This window comes from Callorhinchus milii, unplaced genomic scaffold (assembly GCF_018977255.1).
Source record: "Callorhinchus milii isolate IMCB2004 unplaced genomic scaffold, IMCB_Cmil_1.0 Scaffold1, whole genome shotgun sequence".
Taxonomy (NCBI): Eukaryota; Metazoa; Chordata; class Chondrichthyes; order Chimaeriformes; family Callorhinchidae; genus Callorhinchus; species Callorhinchus milii.
The window spans coordinates 120,575,374-120,602,212 of NW_024704742.1; the positions used below are offsets into that span (position 1 = coordinate 120,575,374).

The 26,839-nt window shown below is 39.0% G+C and overlaps 1 protein-coding gene across 2 annotated transcripts; it reads right to left on the bottom strand.

Annotated features, from left to right (window-relative positions):
* Positions 1 to 564: 564 nt before the first annotated feature.
* rgs7bpa (regulator of G protein signaling 7 binding protein a) lies at positions 565 to 26,635 on the bottom strand. 2 transcript variants are annotated; one of them, XM_007892128.1, is made up of 6 exons: positions 26,428 to 26,635; positions 25,267 to 25,433; positions 8,755 to 8,885; positions 7,276 to 7,417; positions 6,760 to 6,830; positions 565 to 803 (listed from the first exon to the last, which is right to left on the bottom strand). In XM_007892128.1, exons 1-6 carry the CDS (start codon positions 26,602 to 26,604, stop codon positions 712 to 714), a joined length of 780 nt encoding a protein of 259 aa, XP_007890319.1. In that variant the 5' UTR covers positions 26,605 to 26,635; the 3' UTR covers positions 565 to 711. The 2 variants fall into 2 exon arrangements, with proteins under 2 accessions (XP_007890319.1, XP_007890320.1); XM_007892129.2 differs by lacking the exon at positions 26,428 to 26,635 and adding an exon at positions 25,769 to 25,987.
* Positions 26,636 to 26,839: the final 204 nt, after the last annotated feature.

A 26,839-nucleotide genomic window follows, 5' to 3' on the forward strand; every position in this document is an offset into this window, starting at 1 on the left:
ATTATTTGGAAGACTAAATGAAGTAAACTATGTCTAAAGCTATGTGTAAAGGGAGAATTACATGTGCCCTTAATTATGTAATTAACAATGTTGTTAATCAATTGGCTGTCTGTTTCATCCACAAAAATAAACCGTCAATTCACTTTACAGTATATTATGTGAAGCGCTTTGAGATGGCCCAACGACATGATAAGGTGCTACATCAAATGCAAGGATTATTATTATTATTACATAATTAAGGGCAAGGTAATTCTTTCTTTACACATCTGTTTACACATAGTTAGCACAACCCGCATATTAAACCCCTCTACATCTGTTAAAATAACATGTGTACTGTTTCGTCTCAACAGAGTTGTGTTCTTAAAAAGCATTTATTCAGGTATTCATAACGCTACAAGAGAAACATCCATTAAATTTAAATCATACAAAAAAGGAACTGATAGAAGATCTGTTTATGTAATTCAGACTTAAATGTGGTTCAGGCAAAACACTGCTACCATACCTATGAATATTTGCAACAATCTTCAAAAAAAGTCTTTGGAGAAAAATAAAAATACAAAATTGACCATTCTGTACAGCAAAAATTAAAACAAATATTGACACAAAACAATAGGAGTAAGTAAAAGAGTGGGGGATATATCTTTTCACCATAAGTATTGTGATGAATTTATTCTGACAATCTTGTCCACTTTCCATTTTGCATTCACTATCCTAACTTGACACAAGGCAACAAAGTCCAAAAAATCTTCTTTTCCTCCTTCTCACGAGTGGGTATGGAGTCAGATTTAGGAGACTGCTATCATCTGTAACAGAAAGTAACAACTGCGGTTTCAATGTGTTCTTGAATCATGAATCAAATCATTCCAGAGTACCACACGAATCGAGAAGCAAATGTTTTTTTGATTAACTATTGGCTAAATTGAAGCACTTTAGTTGTTCCCCTGACAGGAAAGGAGCTATACCAAATGCAAGGATTATTACATTATTAGATTATTAGAACAGACAAAAGAAGGCAGAGGTCCATCCAGTTCGTCTTCCACCATCCTGGCAGTCACTTGCACATGTCATGTCCCAAACTGCATACTATTATTATTTATTATTTTGAAAATGTTCCTTTTGGATTTCTGGTGACTTCATGCACTAAAGAGACAACTTAAGCAGGAGCTTGGGTCTCAGACCAAATTACTTAAACAATACCTACAAGACACTGCAAACTCAAAAGAAAATCTCACTATATATTCAACTGTCATTCATACTAGTTGAGGAAAGAGAAACCCAAGGATTATTCTGCAAAATGAATTACAAGAATAATATAATTTCTGCTCTCCCACCATTTTACTTTCAATGGCATTTATGTGAGAACTCTCCAGAATTAGATTATGTTCCCGCAGATTAATATAATGCATGTTTGTTACCGATGCATTTATTGACCATGATTATGAATCACCAATTATTGTGTTAGAATCAATGTTTTATATCAAATATCAAGCGCTTTGGGACATCCTCCCGATGTGAAAGGCGCTCTGTAAATGTAATTTTGTTGTTGTTGTTTTTGTATCAATGCTGGCTGGTATAGGAGTAATGCTGGTATAGGAGTAATGCTGGTACTGAATATCAGATAATTTTGCTCCTGCACCTTTTGCCTCAGTTGTGCTGCTTGTTATTTAGGTAGCAGTAATGGGTAGGGACAAAAGCAGCTCAATGATTCCCTGCAAGCATGAAGTTATGACACTGAGCATTTATCTACTTGAGAGGACAGCAGAATAAACAACTTGGATGTATATAGCTCCTCTACAATATCATACTGCGCCAGGTTGAATGTGTCAGCCTGGTGCAGTGGTAGTACTCTCGCCTCTGTGTCAGAAGGTTATGGGTTTAAGCCCCATGTCACGATTTCGAATCACACGCTCTAAGCTGGCACTCCAATGCAGTGCTAGGAGTGTTCTGCATTGCTGGAGATGCCGTTCTTTAGATGAGATGTTAAACCAAGGTCCCGCCAGGCTGTTCAGTTGGATAATAAGGATCTCATGTTCAAAAAGAGAAGAGAGTTTCCCTCTCCCAGTATCCTGGCCAACAATGCCCAACTGTCTGCCACATTTTGCCCACAAAATACACAATCAATCCACTTCACAATATATCCTGTTAAGCGCTTTGAGACATCTTAACGACGTGCTAAGACGCTATAGCAAATGCAAGGATTATTATATTTATTATAGTGTCTTTCACGTCAGGAGAACATCTCAAAAAGCTTCATAGAGCTGACAGGACACCTGAGCTGGTGGTGGAAGTGGGGGCTGGGGGGGGGGGGGTAGATGACAGAAAAGGGAGTCGAAGATGTAAGTTTTAAGGTAGGGTTTAAAAGTGTGAAGGGAGGGGATAATTCGGAGGGACTCTGAGATGCAGTTCCAGAAAGAATGGCTGAAAGCTCAAGTGGGGTGAATTGGATAGGGCACGAAGCAGGCTGGTGCCTGTTGAGTGGAGGGAGCAGCTGGTTCAGTGGAGTTTCAGGAGATCTCACTTATTGTAATGTCCCAAAGCACTTTACACAGACAGTGCTAGACACCAAACAAGGAGGTTGGGGGAAAGGAGGAGGTAGGTGACGGTAGGTCCAGTCAAAGAAGTGAATTTTCAGGAGGCATTTATAGACAGATAGAGAGGGGGCAAGACAGAGGGATTTAGGAAGGGAGTTCCTGAGGGTAAAGACATAGTGTTTGAAGGCTCGGTTACCAAAGATAGGATGAATTGGGCAAAGAATGCGCAGCAGGCCCAAGTTAGTTGAGAGAAGAGGGCGAGAAGGAGGGTTAGGCTTCGGAAGGTCGTAGAGGTAGGGAGGGGTGAGAGTGTATAAGGAATTGTAGTTGAGAGCAAGGATCTTGACGTCAATGTGCTAAGAGACAGTGGCACCTGGCGAGGTGGGGTGAATAAGAGATCCAGCAGTGCTGTAAGTGACTCAAGATAACTCTGTAGTTTTTTTATTGCTGTCTGCCCACAATGGCAGATGTGTCATTGTTGATAAACCCATGCTTCAAAAGTGGTACAAGGATTCAATGTACATTGTGGATCTGAAACTATCCTTATAATTTAGCAATCATTGCTCATCACACTCTGTGAGCTATAACATGGTTAGTATGAGAAATGGAAAATGTCACTCCACTGCAACAGGCGTGATCCGATATTGAGGCTGAAGCACATCCTTAAGGCCAGAGTAGATTTAATCCGTATCTAAAACACTGCACCTGATTTTTACAAACAGCAGCTGGAGATGGTTCTGAACTAGGAAAGTGTTTCACTTCACTCACTGTTTCCGCTGAGATCCTTTCTAATGCAAATGTGTAAATGCAGGCTAACCACTACACTAGGGGACTCCTTAATATTTAGCTCATTGTGTGCATCTGAATGCATGTGTCGCTTTCAGAGCTCTCCACTCACTCCTGATGCGATTTTCAAAGGCAGTGTTTGAGAAGCTTGGTCCTACAGAATAGCACTGCTGCTGGTTTGTAGAGCTTTGCTCTCCAAACATTGGAAGCGCACCAACTTTTGAGTACTTTGTTTCCTAAAAAGCCGGAAGTCCAATGCTGTGGGACCTAGCTTTTCAGACATCACCATCTCAATAAAGGCATTGCGAGGAGAAAGAAAAGGATTTGACATGTACATCCGGGCCCATTCATTCCTATGAATATTGAATAGCCTGCTGAATTGAATTCAAATTGTCTGGTTTACTGTATGTTGCATTCATATTGAATTGACTTGATGATAGTCACTCTTATAAGTACTTCAGAAAATCTATTTTGCAGATGTTCTAAAGCACAATAAAAGAAAAGATGTGCATATTTTGCAATCTGCCAAGAACATTCAGTACTCAACGGAGAGAGAAAAAAAATCAATTAGTACATCTGACTGACTTGGCAACACTACTGTGCTGTTGAAGAAAATCTTCATGCAGATAATTCTATTCCAATTCATATTGCAAATTTTATTCTTATTTACGGCCTTACTATAACAGTAAACAATCACAAAATTATCAATGGGATTCAAGTTATACATGTTAATTGATTTTATGCTCTCTAAACTACATGAGAAAATAATGCTTAGTAAATATCTTCTAAATTAGTTAAATTATCAATTTACCACCATTCTGATTGTGGGTTTGAGATTCAGGTGTAATACACAATATTACTGTATGCGTTAAACAGTTTTAATACTTTTCAACTCTTAGAAGGTTTAGGGTATCAAGGCTGAAGCTGCCTGTTTCTCACTCCTCTTTATGCCTAAACCATAGTGTGGCAGTAGAGTTGCAAATAGTGCAAATGTTTGGAACCCAGGCACTTGTCTACAAATGTAAAGGAAAGCTCAAGGTTTTGTCAACTAAAATGTTTCAGGGCTATTAGATTTAAAAATAGATGCGAATGGGTTATCAGATAGAGTAAATGAACCAGCAATTCTACTCCTGTATTGTCACTATGGAATTAAGATGCGTGGAAGTGAATACAGTTTTGGTCAATCGCCTTATGGCTGCTCGTGAGATAGTGCTCTGTACAAATTGGCTGCCATGTTTGCCAACAATTACAGTGACTAAACTTTGCAGTAAAAATCGTATGAAATGCTTTGAAACATCTCAACAACGTGATAAGGTGCTTGATATGTCAAATGCAAGCATTATTATTATATTATTCTTATAGGGGAACAATGAAAAAGAGGAAAAACATGAACAACCTAGATAATAATATAATTGCCTCTCAGTCTATGTAATAATAATTTGCAATTATACAGTACCTTTCACGGAAAATAAATACAATGAATTCCTGATAATGAGACTCTGGCTTATATCATCACATGGTTTATGTCATCATGCTCCCATGCAAAATGTGAATTAAGTTTATTTCATCACTCCCTTATAATGTATAAAGTCACATTCTATACATCCCAGTAAGTAAAATATTGAATATACTGCTGGAATTTAGCCAGTTAAATTGCCACTGCCAACTTCCTACTGTTTGTTCAGCTAGGATTACCCTATTCATTAGAGCTTTGGCTTACACAGTTAACAGGCTGCTGAGTGAGAAGAATCTTGTCCCCTAATGGCTGGTCTGCTCTTTCCAAGTTCTGCTAAGGAGTCAAGCTTTCTCGTCTGTCAGCAACAAAGCCTTGTTGTACTGCGAACCTTCTTGACTCAGGAAACTGGTCACCGCAAAGGATTGAATCGATTTCAATCATCCATTGTTTGGCAGTAACCTTGGAGCTAACAGAGCCCCAAATAGACCAGAGTTTAAGACTAGGTACATCTTTGAAAGACATCTGCTTTTTGTCATTCAAAGTTGGTATTTTGCTTCTATTGATCTATCGTTTCACCAAATACTATCTGTCTTGTTGAGACGCTATAGTTAGAGTCCTGTATTTTTGTAAATACAAAATAAAAAAACAAATTGTATAATAATCCTTGCATTTTATATAGAATTGCTGGTTCTTCTACTCTATCTGATAACCCATTAGCATCTATTTTTAAATCTAATAGCCCTGAAACATTTTAGTTGACAAAACCTTGAGCTTTCCTTTACGTTAATAGACAAGTGCCTGGGTTCCAAGCATTTACACCGTTTACAACTCTGCTGCCGCACTATGGTTTATTGAGATGTCTCAAAGCGCATCACAGGATATACTGTAATGCATGGCAAAGTCCCATAATCAGCCATTGAGTGATTGACTGATTTATTTTGAGGGTATTTATTCGTCAGGACACCAGGGGAAACTCCATTCTCTTTTCGAATAATGGCATGGGTTCTTTAATGCCCATCTGAACACACGGATCCTCAGTTTAACATCTCTTCTGAAGGACGGCACCTCAGACAATGTAGCACATCCCTAGTGCTGCATTGAAGTGTCAGTTTAGACTATGTGAGTTTAAGTTCTGACATGGGATTTGAACCCATAACCTTCTGACTCAGAGGCGAGAGTGCAACCACTATACCAGGCTGACACACAGTTTAGCTCAGTAGTAAAATAACTTAAAACTAAAAAAAAGCACGCACCAGCCACTGGGGCTCACGCCACTGTAACAATACACAACAACAGGCATAAGACTACCCCCAATGGCTGACCTCCAATCCACACGGAAGGGTCCGCCATGGTTGCTCACAGCACTGGGCACAACAAAGCAATCTTAAATTGTTCAGTTCTGCTCCCCCTCCCCCCGTGACCTCTCTCCCGCTCTCTCATTGGTCTTTGTATGCAAGATCACGGGTTGAAGGGTGGACTAATTTGAGGTGACGTGGTTGCCTGTCGCTGTGATCAACCAGTGGCTGCATTACAGTGGATCTTGTCATGTGGATTGAGGGTGAGAGAGCCAATGGCGGGCGGTGTTATGGCAGTGGGAATTGCGGAGGGAAGGGGGGTGGGCATGTTGTCGCGAGCAGCTTAAGGAAGGCTCTGTAGGCGGAGCAAGAACCAGCTGGAGATGGAAAAGCATTGACGCGGAGTGGAGGTATTAAGGTAAATGTAATAAAAAGAAATAACACATCTTTTAAGGATAAATTGAAACCGCACAAAGTTCCCCAAAAATAAAATTAAAAATTATTTGAAATAAAAATAATTTCACGGGGCTCTAACTATAGTTGTCAGCCATGTCAGTTTCAGGTATTCACAGGCAGGTAGATGGTACTCTATATAAATGCAAGTTGTTCTTGATTGTGCAATCGCAATTAATCTGTTCAGAAGTATCTTAAAATATACTGTGAGTAAAGCTTGAAGCAAGATGCTCCTTACCTTGGGTCTTTAATGGTAAAGGCATAGTCTCCCTGAGTTTGCTCACAAGATTTTTCATTTCTCGTATGTCTCTGGAAAACAAAATGAAATAATGCAAATATAGAAAGTATAATAGTAACAATAATAATCTTTGCATTTGATATAGCGCCTTATCACATCTTCGAGACGTCTCAGAGCACTTCACAAAATATAATTTTTGAAATGCGGCAGCTAATTGCGCACAGCATTGTCCCGCAAACATTCATGGATTGAGTGACCAAATTATTATTATTTTTTTGATGGGACTATTATCCCCATAAAAGCAATCTGTCAATTGACTAACAATCAGGTTCCTACTTATTGCTAGATAAACAGAGGCATGTGGAGTAAGGAAACTTACCCAATGTTTCGCCTTGCTGGAAATCGAACCCAGGTCTTCTTCCTTGCGAGGTGAGTTCTCTAACCACTAAGCTACAGAACTCCACACTAATCTACAGGACAAATTGCAATGATAACAGAACAATACCCTTCACTAACCTTTCAGTGTTTTCTATATCTGTGGAAACATGCCAAGAATACTGTTGTAGATCTTGCAGAGTTGATGATGATGCTTCTTCTAAAATTGGAGCCTGGGAACTTTCTTCCATTTTACTGTCTAATACTGCTGAAGAATCCTTTCCTTTAAAATTAAAAAAAGTGGATGCAATGAAAGTAATTCATACTCATTTTAACTATAGAATTTAAACATTGTTAAAGAAATAACTGAAGATTACAATTTATAGTAACACTTTAAATAAAGTTCAAGATTATTTGAATATAGTCAAGCAATAACTGGGGAGAAATTCCACCTGGGTCTAGATTTTCTCTATTTATATAGAGTTTTTGAACGTCTCAAATCTGGCAGATTCTTAAATACAGCCTTAATATTGAAGCATGTTTTCCGTGAATTCTTTTCATAACTACAGAAACCCGACTTCAAAATTAAGACTGAACACCCAAATTTGCCAAATTCTGAATGTTCCAAAATGCTGCATAAATAGAGTAAATCTAGAGCTGGGTTGAATTTTCCCCCAAATATATGTTATGGGGAAAGAATAATAACAACTTGCATTTATATAGCACCCTTTACGTGGATAGAGTCTTGGAGTACTTAACATTGGCGGAGCCTGACACCGAGCCGGGGGGGGGGAGGGGGGGAATTGACCGTAAGCACGGTCGAAGAGGAAGGTCTTCAGTCTTGATCTAAATGAGGGAAAGAATGGGGCAAGACAGAGGGATTGAGTTCCATAATCTTCAGGGCTTAGTGGTTGAAAGCATGGCTGCTAATGGTGGACCGGAGGGGATGAGGGACAAACAGGTAAGAATAAGGCAAAACAAAGGGGCCACTGATAGGGTAAGGCAGACAATCATAAATTTGTGACATGCACATTGACGAGAATTATGCACTATATACATTGCTTTCATTTCATAATCTGTCATAGTAGATGTTATTTAGATGAGGGGCAATATGTGGTATCCGATTGCTATAATAGGTGATAAGTAGCACATCAGATACCGTATATACCCGTAATGTAGCAAATAGCACAGTAGCACCAGATCTGTGAACATCATGGAACTAAAAGGACTGAAAGGATTTAAAATCAGCAAATGACACAGATTTCAAATCCATTGAACATCCAGAGTTATCTTCAATCAAAGAGTAACGTGCATCAAAGAAGACTCACAATCAGTGATTGTCAATCCTAATGAGTGAATTAGCAGGACTGCAGTCCTGATCATGTAGGAACGGTTTCATCAAATCATCTCAATTTATACTGAATGGCATAGAGAACGACTGAGTTGAAGAATTGAGAGCTGCAATGAAGGACAGAGCATTGTCACTATCTTACAGAGCAGCAGGAGGGAACAAGCCAGCGTGTAGAGAATAAGATATACTCAGCCACCAATCTTGGTAAATTTACTGATGCAGGCTAGCTCCTATGTAGACCTTAACAAAGTGTTGAAAGATTATATTACCTTTCCGATGAAGCTGAAGGGACCCCAGCAGGCAGACGGATTTCAGCATCTCTGTTGTATACATTTCTAGGCAGCACTGGAGCTGGATATAAAGCCTGCAAATTTCTGGATGGATTTCCCCATCTTCAGGTCTGCAACACAAGATTAACAGTGCATATCATGAATAAGTTTCTAGTTTGAAAAAGTGAGTTGTACTTGAATGATATGCGACGGATTCCCTGTCTATATTGTGGTTCACTAAAGGCCAAGTTCTGAACTTGTAACATTGCTAATTGGATTAGCTAATTGCTAATTTTCATTAAAAAAAGGATGCATACTGCATTTTTTAAATAAAATAAAATGTATATTTATGGAATGACAGAACATTTATTCTGGTAAGTTAAATAAAAGTAAATTCACAATTAAAATGGTAGAGCATACAGTGGGAGAAAAATCCCACCTGGTTGTAGATATACTGTTTTCTTACTTTTTAGAACATCTATAATTTGGCAAATTGTTGAACTCAGTTGAAAATTGAAGCCTGATTCTGTCATTCTTAAATTAAGGCTGTATTTAAGAATTTGCCAAATTTCAAGAAAATTGAGTAAATCTCTCTAAAATAGAGAAATTCCAGGTAGAATTTATTATATTTTCTTGGCATTTCAGAATATTAGGTATTTGGCAAATTCTTAAATATAGCCTAAATTTAAGAATAACAGAAAACAGGCTTCAATTTACGATTGAATTCAACAATTTGCCAAATTGTAGATCTTCTAAAAGTAAGAAATTAGAGTAAATCTATATTTAGGGATTGCTCCCCTAAGATTTGCTGACCCTACAAATCATGTATTCAAATATTTGTTAAAAAAATCAAACAGCAAAACATTTTAACGGGAGCATTTAAATCAGCAACGTAAGAGTGCTGCTGAAGCAACGTCAACAATCTCCATCGGTCATATCAGGTTAGAATACAAAGCGCAAGGCACAGGCACAGACAGGCCTTTCTTGGCATCAGCACAAAGCACATCTTTTTTGTTTAGCTCTTTATCCAGAATCTAACTCTCATGAAACGAATGTAATTATTGTAGAAAAAGGAATATGTGAGAAAATGTATCCAAGTATTTGGGACTGCATTTTAATGATTTTACAAAGATTTACAAGATAGTCACTTAATTGTGTAGTTATTGAAAATATTTATTTTATTTCAGTATGGAATATGTGGTAGAGCTTTCAACTGCAATCGCATAGGGTAACAAGAACAAACCCTATCTTTAAAAAAAACACAAAATACTCAGATGCTGGAAATTTGAAACAAAAACAGAAGTCGTTGGGAACACTCAGCAGGTTGGGCAGCATCTATGAAGAAAGGAAAGTCAACGTTTCAGGTCCATGACCCTCATCAGAACCTATAGATGCTGCCTGACCTGCTGAGTGTTCCCAGTGACTTTTGTTTTTGTTTCCTATCTTTAACTGTTCTTTAACTTCATCTCCATTTCAGTCAAGATTTCCCAATCCTCTAACTGGATGCAGTCCCAACTGTTAGAAGTTTATGTGAGTTTACGCTCTGCTGAGCTGATACATGTTAACAATTTTTTTTACTAAAAACATTCAACCTAAACAGCAATATACTTCTGATGAAATGCAAAGTAAAATTATACCATTTGCAGATATCAGTATTAAGAACCCGCCCTGTTGACAATGGAATGGAGCCAAAGATGCCATCCAGTAATCCTGTAGCTACAATTTGCTAAGGCAATGGTCTTCAAATAATAATTGATAATCCTAAAGGAGTTATTTTGTTCTTACATTCAGAAAACAATGGAACTCTGAATAACAGGTAGATATTAAACAGGCATTAACTTTGACATGGAATCTGAGTAAGCCAAGTGGAGGAGCTTACTCCTTAAGTGGCAACAAAAAAGACCACAATTCTAAAAGCAAAAGTCTTGAGAATCAGACCCATTAAAATAATAATCCTTAAGTTTACTATAGAGCCTTTACATCAGGAGGATGTGCCCACAGGAAACACTGTAAAGCATAGTGACTGGGTATTTTGTAGAAATAACATCAAACTGACAGGAGTTCCAGAAGAATATAGGATAATAAATAAATATTTACAGAACGCAGTAATAAAAATAAGGTAAACTAAAACTGGGCTCGTCTTTGCAAACTTAAAGTAACTCAGGTTGCTAGGAAATGTGGTAGAGATTAGGGTACTGGACTTATTTAAGAAACAGTTTGTTACCGTATTGAGTCATCTAAAGCAGATATTCTGAAGCTGAGATTAAATGGGTGAAAAATCCTTCATCTGCATCTCTCTTGTGCACCAAAAAGTAAAAATGTTTTGCTAGTATATAATAATAATAACCTTGCATTTGATATAGCACCTTATCATGTCTTTGAGACGATTCAAAGCGATTCACAAAACATACTGTAAAATGAATATATATATTTTTTAGGCAAAATGCAGCAGCCAATTGCACACAGCTGTTTCCCGCAAAGTAGTGGATTGAGTGACCACATTATTATTATTTATCATTTTTTTAAAGGGATTATTACCCCCGTAAAAGTGATCCACCAATCAACTTACAACTGGGTTCCTACGTACTGCTAGGTGAACAGAGGCGTGTAGAGTAGGAAAACTTGCCCCTAGTTTTGCCCACAAAATATACAGTCAATTCACTTTATAGTACATTGTGAAGCACTTTGAGATGTCTCAATGACGTGATAAGATGCTATATCAAATGCAAGGATGATTATTATTATTGTATACAATTTCCAAGTTTGCAAATGATACTAAGCTAGGAAGAGTAATAATAGATGAGGAGAATAGAAGAAGACTGCAAGAGGACATAGACAGACTGGTAAAATGGGTAGACACGTGGCAGATGAAGTTTAATGTGGAGAAATGCAAAGTGATACATTTTTGGAGGAAGAATGAGGAGAGGCGATATAAGCTGATGATACAATCTTAAAGGGGATGACGGAACAGAGAGACCTGGGGGTTCATATCAGTAAATCTTTGAAGGTGGCAGGATAGGTAGATAAAACTGTTAAAAAAGTATATGGAATACTATGCTTTATAAATAGGGGCATAGAATACACACGTCAGGAAGATATGGTGAACCTTTATATAACACTGGTTAGGCCTCAGAGTAATGTGTTTAGTCTGGGCAGCACACTTTAGGAAGGATGTCAAGGCATTGGAGAAGGTGCAAAGGAGATTTACCAGGATCGTACCAGAAATGAGGGACTTCAGTTATGAGGAGAGGCTGGAGAAGCTAGGATTATTCTCCTTGGAGCAGAGAAGGTTAAGAGGAGACTTAATAGAAGTTTTCAAAATTATGAGAGGATTCGACAGGGTTAACTAGGAGAAACTATTTCCACTGGCGGGTGGGTCGTAACCTGAGGACACTGATTTAAAATAGTCATTAAAAGAAACAGAGGGGAGGTGAGGAGAATTTTTTTCACACAGTGAGTTGTTCGGATCTGGAATGCATTCAACAACAACTTTTAAGAGAGAAGTAGATAATTATTTGGGGAGGACAAGTTTGCAGGGCTATGGTGAGAGAACAGGGGAGCGGGAATGATTTGGATAGCTCTTTTCAAAGAGCGGACACAGACAGGATGGGCCGAATTGCCTCCTTCTGGGCTGTATAATTCTATAATTCTGTGAAATACATTATTATCTCTCTGTAAATTGACCAGTTTCTGGAAACCATAAGCTTGCCCCATGTACAACAGTGACAAATGTAGAGGCATTTATTTTACATAATTTTAGTTTGGTATGCACCCTTGTTCACTCACTGCTGTTAACAGTCATCAGTCTGAAAAAGCTTAGAAGATTAGCTAATTTCTTATTAAACCTAAATTAAACGTGAACTGATCAAACAAATGTTCTAAGACACTATGAAAACGCTCTAAGAGATTTTCCAGAATATAATTAAAGGTTTTTTCTCCCCAACGTTCACTGTAAAATATCATGGCTTGTGAGCTTCCAATTAACAAGAATCTTATAGGTTATTCAAGTTCCAGCTATTGTTAGAAAGTAGATTGCTTTAAATAATAATGTCATGAATTTTACATTAGGTGTAATGAACATAATACAATGTAAATAATTGTCTCTGTGACATCTTTGCTTTTATGTTACTTTATAGAATACAATTTGCATGAGTATCTATCCATAATACAATCTTGAAATCTTGGGCTGTGATAGCTCCTCTTTTAAGTAGATTCCGTTTTTCTTTTTACCTCAAAGTTTTCCATTAATTATGTACGTGATCCATTTGGCAGGTTCTCAGACATTTTCCAGATATTATACAATATTCTGACTAGCTGAATTATTTACGTTATCACTAAGGATGGACAAAAGTGTAAAGGGGGTAACCATATGAATAATTCTAAAACATGGGACAAACTTGCTCTGAAGTAAGCTAATTAAATCAATAATTTGAATAACTGGAAAGAGGATATTGAGAAATATGCTAAACAATGAGACCTGAAATCTATTTATAATCAAATTTATTTTGGCCAATTTTCTCCTAACATAAAAATTTGCTAGGTAAAAGAAGTCCATCCAGTTCACCTTCCACCATCCTGGCAGTCGCTTGACATGCCATGTCCCAATCTATATATATTGTATACCGAGATATTATTTTCTAACAGAAATCTAACTTATTCTTGAAACAAACAACAGTTTCTGCTTCCACCATCTTCCTAGGGAACCTGTTCCACACATTTACTACTCGCTCAAAGAAGTAGTTTCCACAGATTTGTTCTGAATTTACCCCCCTTTCAATCAGAGGCCGTGTACACTGGTTCTACTGTTCAGTGCAAGATAAAACAGCTTATCATGGTCTAAGTTATCTTGTCCCTTCAGAATCCTAAAGACCGTAATCATATCACCCTGCGACCTTCTCTTCTCCAGTGTGAACATGACCAGTTTGACTAATCGCTCCTTGTAGTCTAGTCCTGCCATCCACTCAATCATTTTGGTTGCCCTCCTTTCTTTCCTCTTGTCCTGAAGGTATGAACATATGCTGGGATATCTAACCCAAATGGCCATTCTTCATGTGTGAGATTGGACAGTGGGAATATTATGTAATATGATGATCATTAATGTTTAGCTTTTTGTTTTTATTTTGTGTTTATAAATTTAAAGCCAATTTGCAGCATCTGAACTGCTGCTTCAGCTCATCAAAGATTTTTTTCAGGACAGAAGAAGCCCATGACCCTTTGTGCCTATACCAGCTCTCTGCGAGAGCGATTTGTTTAATATCACCAAGTCTTTCCCTTTTATACTTTCCCTTTCCAAATATTTGTCTAATTCAGGTGGATGTTAAAGATCCCATGGCACTTTCCGAAAAAGAGAAGGGAGTTTCTCTTGGTGTCCTGGCCAACAAATCCCAACCCACCCAAAAAAAATGATTATCTGTAATCTTCCACCCACAATCTACAGGTTTTTGAAAACCAAGTTTGGCATCAATGACATAAAATCCCCTAGAATATTACAGCACAAAAACATGCTATTGGGTGCAATAGTCCATGCCAAGATTTATTCTCCTTATAAGCCTCCAGCTCTCCTAATCTCCTCTCCTATTCCCCTCTCCCTCATGTACTCACTTCTTGATTTATTTCTCTTCTACTCTTTTCAATCTCGATTGTGAATAGCACTCTGTTATCGCCCTTTACAAAGATTCTCTCTCTATATATAAATACAATACACATTTACATAGCGCCTTTTACGTAGGGAGGATGTACAAAAACTCTTAAGAGCTTTGGGACATCCTCGCTCTAATAATAGTAATAATAATCCTTGCATTTTATATTGCGCTTTTCACGTCTTCTAGACGTCTCAAAGCGCTTCACAGAATATACTGTAAAGTGAATTGACCGTATATTTGTGGGTGAAACGCGGCAGCCAATTGCACACAGCAGTGTCCCACAAACAGTTGTGGATTGAAAATGACCAATTTATTATTGTTTTTTTGGAGGGATTATAATAATAATAATCCTCGCATTTGATATAGCACTTTTCACGTCGGGAGGACGTCTCAAAGCGCTTCGCAGAACACACTGTAAAGTGAATTGACTGTATATTTGTGGGCGAACGCAGCAGCCTATTGCGCACAGCAATGTCCCACAAACAGTCGTAGATTGAAAATGACCAATTTATTATTGTTTTTGGAGGGATTATTATTAGGTGTGTGGAGTAAGGAAACTTGCCCAAGGTTTCGCCCTGCCTGGAATTGAACTCAGGTCTCTCGCTTGCAAAGCAAGTGCTCTAACCACTGAGCTACAGGACTCCACATGACTTATTATTAGGAGTGTGGAGTAAGGAAACTTGTCCAAGGTTTCGCCCTGCCTAGAATTGAACCCAGGTGTTTCGCTTGCAAGGCGAGCGCTCTAACCACTGAGCTACAGACTCTGTGAAAAGCACCCAAGCTCGGGGTGGAAACAATAAAATGATGTGCAAACGACTGTTTGTGGGACACTGCTGTGCGCAATTGGCTGCTACAGCATATTCTGTGAAGAGCTTTGAGACGTCTCAAAGACGTAAAAAGCGCTATATCAAATGCAAGGATTATTATTATAAGTGCAACAATTCAAGACTGAAGACTATTCATATAAGTAAAAGCTATGCAATCATTGACTTACTTGGTTCATTGAATGAGATAATGAAGAAACGAGAAGATCACAGGTTTTAAACAGTCTGTATTCTTACTAATCTGATGGTTCTATATTGTTTACTGAGAAAAAGATGTAAATCTCTGCTAAATGGGTACTGATTTTTCTTCAATTACCATGATGTTTAAAACACAACTTAGTGTGATATGTTTATAACATGCTAACACTTTTATGTACAGAGCAATCCTGTATACAATATATTCTACAAACATCTTTATAGCCTTTCTTTCATAATAAGTTCTTAATTCATTCTCTTGTATATTACAATTGACTGTTTACTATGTGAATATAGTAAAGGCATTGCTACTATTTACATGTGGCAACATATTTAAATATACCAGATGTTGACTTTTGTATATATTATTACAGCACTTGGGTATTTCAGAACACTAATGTTCTAACTACTGCAATAGTTGTTGCTTAGGTACAGCTTACTAGTTACTGTTCACCACCACACAATCCCTTCACCTTGCCCCCTCTCTTGCCTACTTCAAGGCATAATATAGACTCTCCTTTTCGACCGTGCCTTCAGCCGATCTCCTACCTCTCTGCCCTCCCTGATCCCAACCCTGCCCCACTCCCCACGCTCGGGTCCTGATCCCTGACTATTCAGAGCCTTGGGACATCCTCCCGATGTGCAAAGCGCTTTACAAATGTAATTTTGTTTTTGTTGTGTCTCTACAAAAGTTACAAAGAATGTAAAGCACAGAACCAGGCCAGTTGGTCTAACCAGTTGGTGCTGGTGTTTATATTCCACACCTATTCCTAACTTTCCCTTCCACCATACCCTTCGATTAGGAACATAGGAACATGAGGAGGCTTCAAGCCTGTTCTGCCATTTAATTAGATCATGGCTGATCTATACCTCAACTAATCCTTTCAATTCCAATTTCCCACTTTCTCCCCATATCCCGTCATACCCTGACCTAACAAAAATCTATCAACCTCACTACAATAACAACAACTTGGATTTATATAGCGCCCTCCACGCCGGAACGCGTCTCAGAGCGCTTTACAGTTTAGGATCCCGGGACCGAGCCAGGGGGAGGGGTGGGAAGGTGACCAAAGGCGCGGTCAAAAAGAAAGGTCTTCAGTAGAGACCTGAAAATAGGAAGGGAGGGAGCGAGACGAAGGGAGTGAGGAAGGCAGTTCCAGAGCCTCGGGGCATAGTGGCTAAAGGCACGGCCGCCGAGGGTGGAGCGGTGGACCCGGAGGAACAAAGGCAACGAGTACTGTGCTGAGGAGAGAGGAGGTCAGAGAGGTAGGGGGGTGCAGAGGAGTGCAGGGACTTGAAATACGAGGGTGAGGACCTTGAAATCAATCCTCTCTGGGATAGGCAGCCAGTGCAGTCTGGCAAGGACTGGGGTGATCGGGGAGCGGAGTTTCACTCTTGAAGGTGTGGATGGATCCATCATCCACAGCATTTTGGGGGAGAGAATTCCAGATTTCTACCACCCTTTGAGTTAAAAAATGCTTCCTGATTTCACTCTTAAATGGCCTGGTTTAGGTCTATGGCCCCTTGTTTTGGAATCCCCCACCAGAGGGATAGATTCTCTTTATCTATCCTGTCAAATTCCTTTATTATCTTAAATACCTCAATCAAATCACAACTCAACCTTCTAAACTCAAGAGAATACAATCCCAGTTTACGCAGCCTTTCCTCGTAACTTAACCCCGTTTTGGCCTGGTAACATTCTGGTGAACCTGCGCTTCACCCCCTCCAGGGCCAATATATCTTTCCTGAGATGCCCAAAACTGAATGCAATCTCCAGATGGGGGGTCTGACTAACTCTCTATACAGCTAAGGTATCATTTCTTCCCCTTTGTATTCCAGGCCCCTTGAGATAAAGGCAAACATTCCATCTGCCTTTTTGATTACTTTTTGCACCTGAGAACTAGTTTTTAGTGATTTGTGAATATGGACACCCAAATCTCTTTGCTCCTATACAGTTTTTAATTTCTCCCCATTAAGAAAATATTCTGCTTCATCTTATTTTGGTCCACAGTGGACGACCTCACACTTCTCTACATTGAACTCCATCTGCCACAGCTTTGCCCATTAATTTAATCTGTTTAAGTCCCTTTGTAACTTCCTACAACAACAACAACATATTTGTATAGCGCCTTTCACGTTGGGAGGATGTCCCAAGACGCTGGACAGTGTACAGCATTTCAGACTCCTATTTCCTATTCCCACCCATACAACTTACTGAGCCTCCTAGCTTAGTGTCATCTGCAAACTTGGATATAAAACTTTCCATTCCTTCCTTTCTATTCCAGAGTTTTACCTCATTTGCTGTTCCTTAATTCTACCCTTTGAGTTTCCACTACCTGTTCGCCCTTACTGAAATTTTTGCTTTCCACTGCTGTAATAGTGTCTTTTATCAATATTGCTATTCCTCCTCCTTTCCCAATGTCCTTGTCTTTTCTAAAGATCTTATAGCCTGGAATATTTTGCTCCCAGTCCTGCCCAGCTTGTAACCAGATCTCTGTAATCGCTACTCCATCATACCCTTTAAGCTGAATTTGTGCTTCTCGCTCACTTGGTTTATTTCTTATGCATTTGTATACATAACTCTTAATTAGATAACTGTCCCCAACATGCCTATACTCCCTGACGATGTTCTTCTCACACTTTTTGATTTGTTAGACCTTTTGTGATAACTTCCTATTAGCTTTTTCTTTCCTTTAGTATTTATGTTATCTTTATCACTATTTGTATTCTGACCGTTGCTCATATCCTCTTTTTGCCTTATGTTTTGGTTTCCAACCACCAACACCCCCCCCACCCACCCACTGGTTTAAAGGTTTTTATTCAGTCCTATTTATCCTTTTCGCTAGTATCTTGATCCCAGCCCTGTTCAGGTGCAGCCCATCCCAGCAGTTCAGCTCATTCCTGTCCCGGTACTGGTGCCAGGTCCCATACAATGGAACCCCTCCTTCTCACACCAATCTTTCAGCCACACATTCATTTCCCTGATCTGTTTATCTCTATGGCAATTTGCACATGGCTCGGGTAGCAATCCAGAGATTACCACCTTCGAGGTCCTGTTTTTTATTTAACCCCTTGCTCTTGATACCCCCTTGGCAGGATCTCCTTTTTGCTTTTTCCTATGTTATTGGTTCCAGCATGGACAACAACTGGTTCTTTCCCCTCACTTTCCAAGTTCCTTTCCAGCTGCTTTGAAATATCCCTTCCCTGGCACCGGGAAGAAAACACGTCCTCTGGGACTCTCAATCTCGACTGCAAAGGATACCCTCGATCTCCTTAATTATTTCATGCCCAAAAACTACAACGTTTCTATTCTGCTCCTCCCCCACTTACACTGCCCTCTGCTCTAAGGTGTTTTGATTTGTATTCAGGCCTCCTTCCTCACAGACTTCTCCCTCATCCAATATAGCAAGTACCAGTGCCTCCTTCTCTGCCTCTACTAAGTAAATGCTACCCTCCTGGCTATCAATCTCACATTCCTGTTCCTGTACCTTGCTATGTGGCGTGGCTATGTTCTGTAGTAAACTGTCCAAATATTCCTCCCCCTCCCTTAGGCGTCGAAGAGGGTCTCTAATGCGCACTCCAGGTCAAAAACCCTGAGCCAGAGTGACTCAAGACACAAGCACTTCTCACAGATGTGACCAGCAGGGACAGTCTTACTTTCCACAAATATCCACATTCTGCAGCTTTGACACAATACCTGTGTTACACCATCTTCAGAACACAATTGTGCTGTAGCCTAAAACATATTTACATTTTATTCCATAAGGTATACTGAAAATGGAAATTATTCTGGTAAAGCACAGCAAAGAAAATAACTTTGCATGTCCTTTTATTTAATAAGGGAGATTGAATACCCCAAGGGAAAGCTTTCTTACATCAGGTACTCCTTTTAATCACAAATTTACCTTTCCACACTTTCCTCTTTCAGAATAAAATATGCAGAGTTTCTTTGTTTATTTGTTTGAGGTTGGTTGGCTTCATGTTAATGTGCCTGACAATGAAATATTGGAATTAATCCTCTGTCTCAGAAGTCTGACATCTGAGCCAGCCAGATCTTCAGTTCACTGTTGACTGACCTCCTACTTAGTTCATCAGCAGGACTACGGGGAGCAGACAATTTAGTGATGGCAGGATTCTTCTCACCAATTAACCCTGCAAGCTAAAGCCCCAAAAGTAGGTGATCCTATCTGGAAAAGCAGTGGGAAGCTCACCAGACAGTGGGAAACTATGTAGTTTTAGCTGGTTAAACTCCAGCAGTACCCTAAATGAACATTCTAGTGTCCCCAAGCTTTGGCTCTCACCATTGTGCCCCTCATGCTCTCTGGAATTAGGTAAATAGAAATGACATTTGCAATGAAACACTACACATTTAGCTGGTTAAACTCTAGCAGTACCTCAATGCACACTTTGGGGTCTGCAAACCTTTGTTGCCATCCTATGCCACAACACTCCAGGCTTAGGGAAGCAGGGGATGTCCTTTTGGAAAGAGTGCATATTCTACACCAGATAAATAAAACTTTACATAAGAGAAACTCTAAATAGTTTGAGTTGTAGACTCTTAAGCATGGTGATGGCTTTTTGCACGAGTCAGATACCGGAATAATCAAAAAACAAGTTGGCATTTTTCCCATAAAGTATGTATAAAAGTGCTACGAAGCTGCATACACTTGCTTTGAATTTTAGAAAACTTTAAAGCACAGAAAAGTAACTTGTAAATAAACTGCAGAGGGGTGGGGGTTTTGATAGAAAAATTTGAGTTCATTAAGGGTTTAGAAAATTTGAAGTCAGGTAATTTTTTCTGACATGTACAAAGTTCAAGAACATCAAATCATATCTTCAAAAGAGTATAGGAAATGCAGGAGACATGGGTGATAGACTTGTGGAACAATAACAACAACAAATTACATTTGTATAGCGCCTTTCATGTTGGAAGGACGTACCATGGTGCTGGGCAAAATAGCAGCACAGATGGTGGAACAAGAAATTATAAAGAGGAACTTTGGCCCATTTAAAATCATTCTTCTGGAATATCAATCCTACCTTATTCCAGCATTCTGATCTCTGCTGCCAGTCCTGAGGTCTGAAATTCCATCTACTCTCAACCATATGATTATTTTATCTTAAAATATAAGATCGTCACAAACTTATGAAAAAAATCAGCCTTCATTTGGAAGTTGCGTTTTTCCAGTTCTTAAAGATCCAACTTTCAAATTAGCGCTGAATTTAAGAATTAGACACAATTCTGAGCAATCTTAAATCTTAAGACAAAATAGTCTTAAAGCAGACAAGTTACTGTGATCTAAAAACATTCACATTTATTCAATCTAAAGATAATTAGACATATTGAACAAACAGTGTAACAAATTCAATGGGTAGGCGAAATGGGCCAAAATCTTACTAACGCCTAAAATGTTTACTGTTACTGTGAATATCAGTAATGCTAACTAATGGAATTCATGGAAGAAATTTGTTTTAAAATTGAACTTGTAATTATTTGGATTGGGGTAACTTGTTCATGTTTTAGAAACTGGGGTAGTGTGTTGTTGCTTTAGAAATACTGATAGCATATTTTCTATCTGTACCCTGTTGCTTAATTTAATACCTCCCTATAGATGGAGCTCTTACACCAGCAGTAAAATCTTTTAAAGAAAAACAACATGAAGAAGGTTTACTGGTTGTTTAGTAGCACCTTAAGCGACACCCCTTACCATAGTAGCTTTATCCTGGAAATGTAACCTCTCAATTGTACCTGTAGAGGTGGTGTAATACAGTTTTGCCGTCCTACATATATTAGATAAATGAAATATCATGTATTCTGCCTTAATTCAACATTTCATTTTAGATGTTTTATTACATAAAATACTGGGATTTAGAAGGCATAAAATAGAGCTAAAAATATCATTTATTTTCTGCACAAGCGAAAGACCTTCATAATTACAAGGCCTTCCTAACTCCTGTTATTACGGGTTTCTATTTGAGACTTTCTATTTTTATGTCTTATGGAGACATAATTGTGGAAATAACTAATTATACTTCCACATCACAATGATCGCAAACTCAAAGAACAGCTTAAATTGATTTTTTGAGGCTACAGAATCTACCACACAATCATTAAAAAAATCCATTTTATTTGAACAGATTTTACAACTATTAAAAATATTGTTCATGTTCAGGAGTGTGATACAGTGTATTGTGATTGGCAAGCAACAGATCTCAGGAACCGCACTTAACACCTTTCCTTTTTAAAACGCATGACACTGCCATGTAGTCTGAAAAAAAATCCATGGCTCAAATTCTATTGCAGCCATAAGAGTCACCAAAGCCTTGTTAAGATCAAGTCTGGATAAGTAAAACCACTTACCAGTCTCAAGTTCACAATAAATAAGAGTGGTATATGGTTACATTCAATTATCATTGCTCTGCTAAATGTTGAATTATCTCCTGAATATTTTAGCTCTCAAATAAAAGATTTTTTTAAAATTCTGTGTTCTTTCACAATTCAAATGTTATTTTCGTAACCTCATATATGCAAGAAATTAATCATTTGTTAAAGGTATATTTTTACAGGTGTATATTTTCTGAAATATTAATTATAACAGATTTTTTTTTTAAAAAATGTAACTTTAAATAAAAAGGGCCTTGAATTTCCTAGTGGATTGACTACACTGTCCTTTCACTTCTGGGATCTGAATGTAACTGAGAGTGTGCATTCCATTCCAATAATCTATCGCTGGGATTTCCATGTGCAGGTGGGATGCGTGGAATTCTCTGTTTGGTTTGAATACTCTTAAGCATAGTGATGGGTTTCCGCATGTGTAAGGACACCCGGCTGACCAAAAATAAATGAATATAAATTCAACGGAAGCTTTTTGGAAAGTCTTCTCTTCCTGCTGGCAGTGAAGGTTCTTTGAAGAATTAATTCTGGTTGTGTCAACTCTCAGTGGGGGCAGAATTACACCACAAAACTCTTCATAATTAAGTACAAATTGGCATTGAGATGTCTCAAGCGCTTCAGAGGAAATACTGTAAAGTGTAGTGACTGTGCATTTTATGGGTGATATATATTGTGAATATATAAATTTATATATATATATATTGTATTTCTTTGCATTAGGTCACAAATCAGGAAAGTTAAAATACACATTTTTTAAAAAGTTATAGTTTACCAAATCAAGAAAGAATGGAAAATATTTAAACAATTTATGAAAGACCAATGGAATTCTGCATTTTCTAATTCTTGACTTAGTCAGATGTGTCACCCATCTAGTGAAGCCGATCTGAAAGCTTGTTTGCATGAATACCTACACTGGTCCAATAAAAAGTATCACAGCACTTAATGTAAAACCTTCACACAGGTTTTTAATGCCCTGTAAAGTGGTGCAACATATAGAGCAGTAAAACTTTTTTATATATAAAAGAACAGCTTTAAAATGAATATGCTTTTCTGGTCTTCACTTCTGATTCTCGGATACCTTTTAGAGTGGTAACATAAACACTTCAACTCCCTCAACACACAAACATTATTGCGAAGAGAATTCAGTACAGTAACAAATCAGGATACTGAGATTTGTTCAGAAATAATGCATGAAATGTCTACAATTTTAACCACAAACATTTTGAAAGACAGCACCTATTATTTGAAACAGTTCAGCACTCTCACTATCCAGATGTGATATCTGTTACTCCCAGATTGTTTTGATTACTTTTTATGCCTGTCATATTGTTGAGTTATACGCTGGGCCATTTCTGTGAGCAATGGAAGCGTGCATTTGTGTTATGCCGCCTACTTTCATTGTTCTTGGATCAGGGAAAGGAAACAGTGGATCATTATACACGCATCTGTTAGGTTCTGCTCACCAGCTTTTGACTGACAGTGACATTTGTAATGTTAGCAAAGAGGCAATGAAATAGTTAGGTCTTTTTTTCCCACTTTGAACTTAAAAGTCGTTGAGCAGACTGCCTGAGTTCTTTTAAAATGCTTTGGTTAAGTAAGTTCCAGTGTAAATACAGTTATCCTGATGATAATGAGCAGCACTAGTGATGTGATTCTCCAAGTTGTCTAGCTTCAAATGCCAAGGGATGACTTTTCAGAAGCAGGAAGCCCATTATATTTTATGTTTGGCAATAAGGTAATTTGCACCAAATCAACTGTAACATGAAATATAATGTACATAAAATAATCTTTCGATTTGATATAGCACTTTTCATGTCTTCTAGATGTCTCAAAGTGCTTCACAGAATATACTGTAAAGTGAATTGACTGTATATTTGTGGGGCGAAACGTGGCAGCTAATTGCGCACAGCAATGTCCCACAAACAGTGTTGGACTGCGTGACCACATTTTTTTTGAGGGATTATTATGCCCAGAAAAGTGATCCACCAATTGACTAACAACCGGGTTCCTACTTACTGCTCGGTAAACTGAGGCTTGTGGAGTAAGGAAACTTGCCCAACATTTCACGCTGCTGGGAATAGAATCCAGGTCTCTCGCTTGCAAGTCGAGTGCTCTAACTACTGAACTACAGGACTCCACAAACATGTTCTCCTCCAACATGTAGTGAACTGATAAATGGGAAAATGAAAAAGACTCAACTTCCTCATTGATAGAAATGGATTTTCTATTGTTTTGGGTTCAACAAAGAATAGCTATTAAGGTATTCACACTTGGTATTTCCTACAACTTTATAAGTAATTCTTCAAAAGTTATTTTTTCAGCACTTGTTGTACACTTATGAAAATTAATTGTTATCTTAAACTAATGAAATTTAAATAGCACTGTAAATCTAGGGTTAATAAAATACGCTCCCACTGAGCTCAATTGTCCTCTACATTTAGGGAAATTTACTGTTCGAAACAGAAACAAAATAAATTTCGGTTGTTTCTTAGAGTAATAATATTCCATTTAATTTGATTCTGAAAATCTTCATAGATGGGTACGTTAACATCAGTTTCAGAATAAAATGAGGGCACCGGTGTGTGTGCTGTAAATGCAAGAATGATGTTTAACAAAACACTGCAGCACAATAAAACCTGAAAGATAGAACATCCCACTTTAAGAAATGTTTATAAAATCTGAGGGTTGGTTCAAGCTGGAACCTCTGCTACAGTCCTGATTTACTCACTCTAAATAGATTTCATTTTTACTAATGTAAAAGTAACCCCACCTTGCTGTCATTGAAATCTCCATTTATTCTCGTGCATTTATCTTATAAAAACTCGAGTCGATTGTGAACATTTTTCCCCTTCTGAGTAATAGTACATGGCGCAAAGGTGAATTGAGAGGTGGGGAAGTGAGAAAGACTCAACTTCATTGCTGAAATAAAATCAATTTTCTATCATTCGGGGTTTAACAAAGAATAACTAATTAAGGTATTCGTGCTTAGTATTTCGTAGAAATAAAGCATTGCAATGCATTACGACTGGTTGTAACAAAACAATTATCATTAATGCAGAAACCCTTTGTGTAAACCTATACAAACCTGAACAAGCTGAGCAGAGCACAGAGCAAGTGACCAGGGTAGGGATGTGGGTTTGTTGAAACGCCCCACTCTTCTACAGTATAATGCATCATTTCAGCCCTTAGAAACGATTCAAGTTCTCCATCTGCACAGGGATTACACGGATGCACTAAAAACGTTCATCTTTGCAGCACAAATACTAAAAATCCGATGGACAATGTTGTCCAGAGTTGGGGGTCGCAGCGAATGGAGATTCCCAGAGTTGCTGTACAGTACAGTACAGTAAAACAAATTGCTCTTTCGGGTTCCCATGTCGCTCAATCAAACCCAAAGGCACTCACTCACTCACTCACTCACACACTCACACACTCACTCACACACTCACACACTCACCCTGAGATAGCTGAGAGCTTCTGGTGTGCGTTTTGTGCCATCTCACAACCCTTGATCCGTGTCTTTTGCATCTGGGCTCGAAGAGAGGGACAGTCCACAGAGGCATCTCCAATGGAAATGACCAGCTCACGGTACAGAGCCACTTGTGTGTTGAAGTCTTGCACCAGCTGTAAGAACAGATTCCGGTCACTGTGGAATTACCAGTTGTTTTAAAGAAATCAAAGAGGGAACGGGTTTAGGGTTTTATTTTTTTTCTGGATACGCTTTGCAATGCATAAGAGGAAAAATGAATTCAAAGCAAATGGTTTGGGGGAAACAGCTTGAGATCCAACTGTGATGTACACACACACACACACACACACGTAAAGAATGATATACACCCAACACGATAATAACAAATCAAATCAACTTTACACCAGCAAACAAAATGAAGATCGCAGAATGCTTTATAATGTAACTTATGCATATATATAGATATATATATATAGATATATAGATATACCTGTTCAGCTTCCATCTGAGTTTCACGTCAAATGCAACCAATGCAAACGGGTTGGGGACGAGTCAAGCGGCAACAAATGTGCAAAATAGCAACATGTTCGCACGTCCCACTCTCCTGAACCCTCGGACTTCTGTTTACACTGCTAACCCCCTTTGCAAAACCACGAAGATCGATCACAGTCAGGGAGAGAGAGAGGGTGTGTGAGACAGAGAGAGAGAGAGAGAGGGGAGTCTATGGTGTCCTCTCCTCCCCAGGAGCTCACTCCGCTCAGTGTTCCAGCGCTTCATTCAATGTGCAACCACCGAACTCGCAATCCACAACCCCAGATAAGTCCGTCCATAAATAGACACGTCAGATTAACATTGCAATTCACTCATCATCGCTCAGGCCGCCGAACCCCATTGCAAGTCAAGGGGGGGGGGTGGGGGGGGGGGGGTGGGGGTGCAGTTTGCACGCGATTAGAAATGGAAGAGGTTTGGTGATGGGTGTGTGTGCAGTGTGTGTGTGTGCAGTGTGTCTCTCTGTGTGAGTGTGTGTGAGTGTGTGTGTGCGCATCAATCAATCTAAGAATTAATCAAAGCAATCGTTATCCCCCTCCCCACCACCCTACACCCCCCCCACTCCCCTCCTCTTCCACCCGCCCCTTTTTTGCAACATACCATCTTGCACTCCCCGAGTGCTCTGAGGGGCTGAGCGATGCTCCCGGAGCTGTCGGTGGGTTCAGCCTCTGTGAGTTGCAGCTGCAGCAGCTGCTGCCGCTTCGTCGTCTCGCCGATCTGGAAGATGGAGCCAGACGATTTGGGGCGTTTTTTGCGCCCATTCGGTGCAGAACTCATGCAAAACACATCCGCTTATCAGCTGCTCCTCGCTGCGGGGCCGGGTGAGCGGGTAGAGAGAGGGGGGAGAGGGAGGGGGAGAGAGGGAGAGAGGGAGGGGGAGAGAGAGAGGGAGAGAGGGAGTGGGGGGGGGAGAGGGCTGCAGGATTGTGTGTGGTGATGGGGAGGGGGAAAGGGAAGCAAAAATCTCGCCTTCCAAATAAAGAAGTTAATAATCCTTTGTGTTGTTGCCTGT

Coding starts and splice junctions, on each gene's coding strand:
- rgs7bpa (XM_007892128.1), bottom strand. CDS start 26,604: ATGAGTTCTGCACCGAATGGGCGCAAAAAACGCCCCAAATCGTCTGGC. Junction 7,418..8,754: donor CCTTCAGCTTCATCGGAAAG/GTAATATAATCT, acceptor TTAATTTTAAAG/GAAAGGATTCTTCAGCAGTA. Junction 6,831..7,275: donor GATATAGAAAACACTGAAAG/GTTAGTGAAGGG, acceptor TTTGTTTTCCAG/AGACATACGAGAAATGAAAA.